The sequence below is a fragment of the Gnatocerus cornutus genome, chromosome 8 (assembly GCF_029298725.1).
Source record: "Gnatocerus cornutus isolate USDA-ARS CGAHR chromosome 8, icGnaCorn1.1, whole genome shotgun sequence".
Taxonomy (NCBI): domain Eukaryota; kingdom Metazoa; phylum Arthropoda; class Insecta; order Coleoptera; family Tenebrionidae; genus Gnatocerus; species Gnatocerus cornutus.
In genome coordinates, this window is record NC_142240.1 from 15,238,543 (window position 1) to 15,248,898 (window position 10,356).

The window sequence follows — 10,356 nt, forward strand, 5'->3', positions numbered from 1 at the left end:
CATGAAAGCCTTGTCGAGGTTCTGAAATTCTGCCACCTATGCTGCAAGTTGTTAATCCGCGTTGGCCAGTTGGAGGGCACGGTTTAGTTCGCGTCGTGCCATCGTTGACGATACGCAGAGCTTTATTATCAGTACAAAATTTAGATCTGATGCAGTTATTATCGTTGAAACAGATTTAGTTAAAGGCAACGTTTGGTTTTGATAAGACGCGAGTGCAACTGTGCAAGTGCGTTAATACAATGGACGCCCACAAAACATTTTTTTTGCAATTGCCGAAAGAAAAATCCATTAACATCGAGTTTGAAGATGTCACACTGACGGTGCAGAATGGAAGAAAAAGTAAGACAACAAAAAATTAACATCTTCATTTTTGCAACATTCAGGAACTGTTTGTTGAATTCATTAACAGGTTACTATGATTTATGACTTTTATTGTAAACAATTTTGGCAAGAGTTCAAAGAATTCTCATCGATTGTATCCTATCTTAGATAGTAACTAGAAAAATTATGATCATTACGAAGCAAAAATCGAGATTTGCGTGTTACGATTTCGTTGCCCTACCGTTTCTGCGCATCAAAATATCAAAATGTTGTGATTTTTTAATTGACTTGACTGTTGACCTAACATTTTAGATGATCTTGAAAATTGTTAGCAACTATTCATTATTTTGTTTTCAGCTTTTTGTTTAAAATCCTTCACAGGACACGTGCAAAACACCTGTGAGAAAATTCAAAATTAGCCCAAATTTCCCACCAAATCCTAAAAGTAGCTATCGCAATACTGTCTGGCCCACTAGTCTATTCAATAAATCATTGAATTCATTACCATTATCAAGGTTTTTACCACGTGCTAACAAATTCTTTATATCTCGTAATTAGTTCTCTAAAAATACATAATTGTTAATTACTTATTAAACATTTTATTGCGATGTTGACATGTACCCGTTTGTTATTTATGCCCACAAATTGATAGCCAATTTATTAGGCAAAAATAATAATGGCGCAACTAAAATTATTTTCCGCAAGGTTTAGAAGTGGATTTGTACTAAATTTTTGTTGGTCAAGTTTGACCAGTTTGCAAACGTCAGTAGACGTGGTTAAATACCTAAAAAAGTATGAAAAAGAAGTAAAAAGATTTTATTTGGCAAAACAAGTTCACGTTAAAAACCGGGAATCCTACACCGCTGGTTGACGTTTTATCGTCTAGTAGATCTTTACTAAATTAGAATCGTAATTTCAAATTTTCGGAAACCCAAGAAAAACGTGTCCCAAACGTAATAAAACATTTTACTTTGTGAAAATATTTATATTATTAATGTTAACATAAGAATAATTTATATGATGTTTTCCAACTTCTAGTATTTATTACAACTTTTTATGTTCTGTCTTAATGACATGTTTGCTTTTTAATTTAAATTCAATTGAACAGGATTCGAACTTTGAATTTTCTTCCAGAACACTTACATATTATGTTAATCTCTCTCAGCATGTATAAGTTGTATAAATATAAAAAGACGAGATGGTTAAAATTCAGAATTTCTACGACCTGTTTTGCGTTGCATCGCAATATTAATTTAAATTTAAATAAACCAATCATTGACAATTATCACATCTGATAAATCACGACGCATTAAAGACATTTTCATTAAAAAATGATCTTTGGAGGAAAAAACAAACCTTGAAACCGAACAGCTTTATGTTCCAAACAGGTTGTTGTGCGTTTCTTCCTGCATGACCCTCCTCCTTGAACCCCAAAATTCACTGAGATCCAGGGTTGTGATTTAAAAAAAAACAGACTAAGGTTATTGCCTTGTCTAGATATGCTATCAAAGTTCTACTTTAACGTTTCGTCATTTATTTTGAGGAAACTTTGACCTTCTCTAGGTGCAACAGCATGTTATTCAATGTTCTTTTCACTGCGCCAGAGATGTTATTTTGATCTTTGATGCACTGAGATTCCTCTTGCATTTCTTTATCTTCAAGGCGAAAATAATTCGTAATGTATAGATCGAGGTCAGGCTTTCTAATCGTGTCAAAGAAGATAATTGTCCACCCTTGATGAAGACGAAAAAAATATTTTAGCGATAATCGCAAATAGATTTGACCCACTTTACATGAATACTTGGGATAATTCCCAAATCTTTGGCATTGCACCATGAACTTTTATGACAAATAAAATATCACAAATAATCGCGTGACGAATTGCAAACCATCGAAACGTCGAAGGACTTAGTTATTTCAAATAAACAATACGATATGAACACGTACGGCAAATCATTTACATAACTTTGCACTAATCATGCAACCTACTTCGAAGGAAAGTCTCACAACTTTCGACCTCGTTTTGGGTCTAGGTCGTGGCTAAACTCTCTTCTTTTTACAGAGAAGAAGCAAATCGTCAAATCAGTCTCCGGAAGCTTCAGATCTGGAGAATTGACCGCCATCATGGGGCCTTCAGGTGCCGGCAAGACTTCCCTTCTCAACGTCTTGACAGGATTCCAGTAAGTTTCCGGACAACTTTCATTTACCATTATCCGCACGTTCCGGAAGTATGCATCCAAAATGATCTCGACCGGTTTATTTTGTTGTCTGAACTTTAGACGGTGTTAAAGAGGTGAACACGGTTATTCAATTTTCAATTGACTGCGAACTGGCCAGTCAATGTCAAAGAGCAATGATTATAACGAGAAAAATCGATACACGGATTTACGATAATCGGGCGGGGATCTATGTTTAGACAAGAAAAACAGCATTTTGAACGTTTTTCACAAAATGAATATAGAGCAGCAATGCTAGGCTGTAGGTTATCACAGAGGTCGTAAGTTATCACAAATAAAAAAAGGTGAACCAATTCAGCGTGAGGAAGATAAAACACAGCTGAAACGAAAGGAAGCCGCGTCAAAACAAAATTTTAGTAAATTGTCAACTAATTGGTTCCTTGTAACACCGCAAAAATTTTATGGCACGTAAAACAGTTCTGGGAATGTACTCCGTAAAAATACAAAAATCAATTATAAACTTTATGTTCTTTGATAGCGACATAAATCAAACTATAAAAATTGTGATGCAGATCGAAACAAAGTATATAATTTAATCAAAAACATGTTCTATTAAAATTTATGTTTTCCCACTTTTTCCGGAGTTTCCTTAGAGCTTGTATTGTTTAATACAAACCTGAGGTACTAATTTAAATACCGTTGTCATTCTTTAATAATTAAAACCAATAAAGAGTTAATTGAATATACAATGGACTTATATAATAATATAATTTTAATGGGAAATTGTCCTTAGAAAAGACTAATGGAATTTACTAGAATTGACACTTGATACACTGCATTGCTCAAAATAATTGCAGTTTTATTATTATTTAATATATTTTTCAATAGAATTTTAAATACGTGGAAAATAGGCCCCTGAAAAATTCCTATTACAGAGAACCGCGTCATGATGATATTATATTTATTACATTTTTATACAAATTGGCTAGAGGCTTAAAAAAAACTCATTTTATAGTCCAAAATTTGCATTCAAGAACACATTTTTGCTAGCTATTGACGTAAAACGGTACTAACCGGTCAGAAATGTTTATGTCTTGATTTTACAAATATTCGCTTTCTTCTTCTCGCAAGGTTGTTTTAAAAATTAGATGCCAATCTTTCTTTTTTTGACAAACTAAAATGTCTTACGAGATTCTGCATATAACATGATTATAATTTCATAAAATTCAAAACACATTTTAATTAAAGTTAAGTACAATATTGATACTTTATCCCTTGAAATTACAGTAATTAAGTTTATTAAGTTAATAAATAAATTAAATTAATTAAGCATGGCAAAATTCCGTCTTATCACTTGACTATGTAAAAGAAAGATACAATTTATATAGAATAACCTGTGGATTTTCAGTTTTTCAACCAACCAAAATGTATGTATGAATCTATTTTTTTAATACACTTATAGCAAACTCAGCACTTGAAAGTAGATAAGAATTGATTTGATTTTTTATTGATAAATAAGTTCCTAGAAAATAAACAAACCAATACCTCTCAAAATACATTGTTTTGCACCAAATAGTTCATTAAAAAAAAATAAAACAATAAATGTGCCAATCAGTAAATAGATAACATTTATCAGCAGCAGCAGCAGCAGCAAGACTTGATTAGAATTGAGTTTTACGTCTTTTGCGAATTTTGGACCTGCTATAATTTATATCTTTTATTTTTATCAAACAAATTTGAAGTTAATTGTGCGCAAACAACCAATTAATAGCAATATCTTACCATACTATTGTAATTATTTTTATTCCATCGTTTGTCATCGAAATGTTTGCGACAATGACCTGTGCATATGTAGAGGTAGTGATAAACTATTGGCCTGGGACAAAAAATGTCTGTCTGAAAACAATTTTTATTTATTCAGACGCAACTTCAACATATACAGTACACTGCTCTTGAAACAGTTGTGGTTTATAAAAAGTATAAACAAAGTGTTTATTTTCATCTTCATTATAATCATTGTCATTAAATATGTGACGTGCTTTTTACTATTCTTCTAGTGGCAATGGCCCAGATAAATAGGCCTGAAAATTACAACGTTTTCGGAGAAACAGTAAATGACATTTATTGTCTTTGGGGTTTCAGCTATTAAAGCGAAAAAACTAGTTTTATAAATTACTACCACGAAGCTTTTTACAAGTATTCACATTTTTAACATGTCATTAAAAAAATAACCGGAATTCTTATTACTATCATGAGTTTAAAAAAATTAATAATGATAATTTATTATTGCTATTACATGTTTCTTAAAGATCCTTGGATTCCTCGTGTTGGAGTATTTTTCATCAAAATCTGGTAAAAAAAACAAAATAAACCGGTCGTTCATCAAATAAAGACGTAATGTGTTAATTAATGATCTCATTGTCAACCAGTTCTAACAAAAGCCCCTATGCCCATTGACGCACCTTCTATTTTACCCAGTTTCACCAAGCACCTTGTTCTCCTCTCTGCTTACTTTCGATTGGACCGCAAACTATTACCTAAATCTCACTTTCCTAATCCAATGCCATTTTTTATTAAAATCCTTGTTCACGGCTTTGACCCTTATTTTTTTTAGTACCGAGGGTACAGTCGGCACCATTAAGAGCATCCGTAATAATCGAGCTATGTTGGGCACGCATGCATACAAAAAAGAAGCTTGCTACATCTTACAGGATGACCAACTCGCCCCCCTTTTTACAGTTAGTGAAATCATGAATATGGCAGCAGATCTGAAACTCGGTCACGGAATTTCGGCAAAGCGAAAAGTGATGCTGGTGAGCTCTATTACCTAATCCATTCACCTTGTACTTGAATCTATCCAAGGGTACAAGCATGTTTGTTTTATAGATCGACGATATTTTGGATACTCTTAATCTGAAGATTGCAAAAGACACGCGGTGTCAAAGGTTGTCGGGAGGGCAAAAAAAGCGGCTTTCGATCGCTCTGGAACTCATCGATAACCCACCAATTATGTTTTTGGACGAGCCAACCACGTAAGTATCTCTAATACCGACACCAGATGACTTCTACTGTTTGCGTAATGGAAATATGAAACAATACAGCGGCTTCTGTCATGTAAGCATTTCTTGAACTCCTAGAAACTTCTAGATTTCAAGTCTTACATAACCGGCCTGCAAACGTTACCTTACCGAAATACGTTTATGTAAACGTAGATTTCTTCCTGTTGGGAAAATTTTGAATTTACATAAGTCGGACAGATTTTTTATCGGCGCTTTCTCTGATTTTTATCCAGAGGTTTGGACAGCTCGTCTTCAGCACAATGTATCAGCATGCTGAAAGAACTAGCGAGAGGCGGAAGAACTATAATTTGCACAATTCATCAACCGAGTGCTACTTTGTATGAAATGTTTGACCACGTTTACGTTATGGCCGAAGGCAAATGCATTTATCAAGGAGCCAGTCGAAACACCGTACCGTACCTGTCCTCCATTGGACTCAATTGTCCACAGTACCACAACCCTGCAGACTATCGTAAGTGCTATTTTTCCCTATTACATAATGGTGAGAGTAGACACGGCTAGTTATTAGTTTAACCCAGAAATGCGGAAACTAATCGTTTCAAAAAATAAATATTATTCCAAGGTGAAGATTCTAGATTGTTTGAAAAACTGTCAATATATCTACACACGCACGTAAACCGGTCTGTCGTTTTTTCTATCACTGTGTTTGTACGTCACCAAAATGATTTGGTGACAAAATTCAGGTCTGCTTACGTACTTAAATGGATTATTAATCATGGCTCTCTTTTTTAAAATACTTATAGTTACGAAATAATGAGGTCTTCGACAAGGTTCTTGGCTATCTCTATCATTATAATATTATAACATTTTTTTCAAGAACAAAAAATTTCTTAAGACACCATCAACCTTGTACTAGTCATCAATTGGTACAAGATCAAAATTAGCCAACGTGGAAAACGCCACAATAAATATTTGTGAAGACAGAATTCGACATGTGGATTTTTCGATTGATGTCGGCACGATGTTTTCATAAAACGTGTCAACTCAGAGATCGTTGAAATTATTATAAACAATAGAAGCAAAAAATTTCACCACTACAAAAGTTAAACAACAAGGTCGGTTGGAGTCTAGACACTTCAGAAGATGTTTTGTCCAATTTCACGTTGTTTAAACGTGGTGACAAATTGTCGTCACTTTAATCACTAATTAGTGAAATTATTGTTATTAAACTTAAGCATAAAAATTATACTTTGTAGATCTTATAAAAATGACTAAACATGCACACATTAGTTTATTTATGTCATTACTCATCAGGCATCAGGAATAATAGTTATTACGGTACTAATCGTACAGTATAAATAACATATTTAACATAATAACTGTTATCTGCCAGTACAAGATATCTTGCACTTGGTGGTAAAGTAAATTTCCGAAATAAACAAAAAAAAAAATTTTAGAGGTTCTAATACTGCATTGGTTCTAAAACCATATTTATTTATAAATTCTTGAACTGAAATAAACAAAATGTGTACAGCTCCTTAAATCTAAATCTCATAAGGCGCAGACGCACAACTCAATTGTATGCCGCTTTTGGTTCTAGCAGTGGCGTCGCATTAAAAGCAGTCCAAACAATTAACACAAGTTTTATGTTTGATGTATTAACAGTTTCTCTAACTTTTAATGAAATCTTCAAGTCATGAGTTAAAAGTGCAGTCAAAACTTTTCATTATCACTCAATGCCATTAACAGTTAAAACAACACAACTTTAACCTACGATAAAATTTGCCATTTTCGACGGCTATGACGACAACGATTCTCTATGCGTGTGTTTGGTGATTTCAATTTCACGAATAATACATGTAATTAGATGAAAGTCTCGAAAGTTGTCTATTGCAAACGAAAGGCATTTTCGCTAATGATGGTATTAAAAAATTTGGTCAATTAAAATTTGCGAAAACGTTTCTTACTTCAACTGCTCGAGGAAGCAATGACACTGTACTGTTGGAATGTGTGGGACATTCATCATGCAATTTAGAACTAGGCATTTCTATTGGCTATCTTTCTTGGAAAAAATGTAAAAACGAGCTCCGCGAGTTTATTAACCCTCAGAACGCGAAAGACAAGACCTGTTTCAGAAGCCATCGAACCAGCTACACTTATTAAATATACGCATTATCTTAAGACATAAATTATCTGGATAAATAGTCCGACAAAATTATATCCTTATCAATAATTTGAATTTAAATTTACAAAATAAAAATGATTAATGGTTATTAATTGGACACTAATAAAAATCCTATAAAATGTAAACATACATTATAATCATTATGCCGAAATGTTTTAAAAATTAGCTGATAATTGGTTCATTTTCATGCGCGTAAAAACAATATAATGTATGAATAAATTTTTCACCCATTAAAAACCTCAAATAACAAAATGTGGCAACAACATCGAAAGTATGTCAAAATGAATACAAAAACACCTTTATTATTAGAGCAAAAACCCCTACAAGGTCGAAGGTAAAAATTATCAGTTTCCATAGTTCAACACAGTACCATTAATAACAAATTAGTGATTCAACTCTAAATGATATCACAAAAAATGACATGGCATTGAATTTTTTCATTTTTTCAACGGAAACAACTCAATTAAAATTCAATTTTTTAGCTTCAATCAAACAACTTCTCATTAAAATTAATGTAATTTGACGTGCTTTGTTTCAGTGCTTGAAGTCGCTAATGGTGAATATGGTAATTTCACTGACCTTTTATCAAAAGCCGCAACGGACAACCAATGGAGAACCACCTTAATGCCGTCAGAATGTAACTAATAAAAGGAAAAACGTTGAATTGTTTGTAACTATTTTTTTAGTGGAGATTCCATTGGTTGATACCCCTGCCCAGGTTATGGGTAGCTACCAACAGGGTTTAGTAATGAGTACACAACCCTCGGAATGGTACAGATTTTGTATTCTAGTCAAACGTTCGTTCTTGCAACTATACAGAGATTGGGTTCGTTACTTTGTTTATTTCTAGTAGCAGTTCTAACAATTCATTTCAGATGATTTCACATCTCAAAATATTGTTGCACTTCTTGGTAGGGGTGGTCTTAGGACTCAACTACTACCAATCTGGAAATGATGCCTCTAAAACCATCAGCAACGTTGGATACTTCATCATAAGTGCAGTTTATTTAACGTACACTTCTTTGATGCCTGCAGTGCTCAAATGTAAGCCTCATAATTGTTTTAAGGAAAACTGAAAGTTTCTTTTAGTTCCACAAGAACTGGCAGTATTAAAAAAAGAGCGCTTTAATAATTGGTACAAGCTCAAGACGTATTATGCTGCATTCTTAGTATCAGACATACCAATGCAGATAGTGTTTTGCTTTACATACACCACAACCTCTTACTTCTTGAGCGACCAACCAACAGAAGCTTTCCGGTTTTGTATGGTACTGGGGATCCTAATCTTGGTGGCTCTATCTGCTTCAAGTTTAGGTCTGGTTATCGGCACACTAGCGAACCCTGTCGTAAGTACTCTACTGTGGATGTTGATTCCTAAATAAGTTGTTTTTTTCCAGAATGGAACCTTCTTTGGGGCTATTCTTACGGCTCTCATGTTGTGTCTCGCAGGATTCCTTATTCTTTTCACCCACATGTCTAAACCAATGTACCTTTTAACATATGGGTCATTTTTGGCGTATTCCTATGAAGGATTGGTCCATGCCATATATGGCTTCAACAGAGGCACTTTGCCGTGTCCTGAAGACGTCGCATACTGCCATATGAAAGTTCCAGAGGTCATTCTACGCGAATTGGGAATGGAAAGGAACACTTATTGGACCGACGTCGCGTTCTTAATAGCCAATTTCTTAGTACTTAGAGCGGTGGCGTTTTGCACCTTAAGAAGGCAACTTAAAACCGGATGAACTGTGATATTAGAAACGTGTTGATATTTATGTTTTTACGTCGGATATTGATCCGGCAATATCCAAGTGGTGTAAGATACAGTGCAGTGTATATAAAATATTGAATAGTTTGTGATCAGAACTTTAATAAAGTTAGATAATGAGTACCTAATTTGATTTCCAGCGACGTCAACGTCCTGTAGCTAGCAAGTCTTCCTGTTTTTTCTCTGGGAGCTAAAATTAGACAGGGTTAGGGATGATTTAAAAGACATGATTATTATTTACAGACGAATTACCATCACGTGAAAATTGGGACAATCTCCCAAGAACCACAATAATACACAACACAAACCTTCGTACAATACAGTAATTTAGATAAAACGAAGAATAAATAAATGCACCCTTCCGTTTATAATGTCGGTAAAACAGGTGGTGATGTTCCCATCTCACAATAAAATGTCATGAATTTGGCAATTGACAGCTTGTCATAACATAACCTTTTTCTTGCTCGGTATTTTGCATATCGTCCACTTGTTTTATTCGTAGTTAAAAAAAGCGATAACAGTCAAACTCGTCATGAGGTTTATCTTGGATTATGCAGTTTTTTAAGTGTAAGGTAAGTATCATAATAGAAAACACTGCAGGATACAATTTTAGGTTATACTCAAAAGTGGACCGAAAAATCATATTAACTGAAATTAAGAAGCTGGGGCTGAAAAATTAGTAAGTTTAAATTAGTTCTTCGACAACTATAAACCTCAATATAAAGAGGTAAATAAAAGGCAAACGAATTTTGGGAGGGCCCCATTATATACTTGAGTGAAGTTATCTTTGCTTCTGTGAACCTTACATCAGGGGTGTGTTCATGAAGTGAGACACAATGTTCGAGCGTGTGACGTCAGAGTGATGTGATTAACACTCTCCAGAGA

General features: G+C 34.0%; 1 protein-coding gene across 1 annotated transcript; it reads left to right on the top strand.

The window, feature by feature from the left end:
• LOC148170270 (ATP-binding cassette sub-family G member 1-like) lies at positions 1 to 9,594 on the top strand. Its single transcript, XM_088043926.1, has 10 exons — positions 1 to 339; positions 2,384 to 2,501; positions 5,113 to 5,311; positions 5,385 to 5,530; positions 5,791 to 6,029; positions 8,242 to 8,340; positions 8,390 to 8,529; positions 8,579 to 8,747; positions 8,793 to 9,049; positions 9,101 to 9,594. Exons 1-10 carry the CDS (start codon positions 240 to 242, stop codon positions 9,446 to 9,448), a joined length of 1,815 nt encoding a protein of 604 aa, XP_087900052.1. The 5' UTR covers positions 1 to 239; the 3' UTR covers positions 9,449 to 9,594.
• Positions 9,595 to 10,356: the final 762 nt, after the last annotated feature.

Coding starts and splice junctions, on each gene's coding strand:
- LOC148170270 (XM_088043926.1), top strand. CDS start 240: ATGGACGCCCACAAAACATTTTTTTTGCAATTGCCGAAAGAAAAATCC. Junction 6,030..8,241: donor CCACAACCCTGCAGACTATC/GTAAGTGCTATT, acceptor GCTTTGTTTCAG/TGCTTGAAGTCGCTAATGGT. Junction 8,530..8,578: donor TGCAACTATACAGAGATTGG/GTTCGTTACTTT, acceptor AATTCATTTCAG/ATGATTTCACATCTCAAAAT.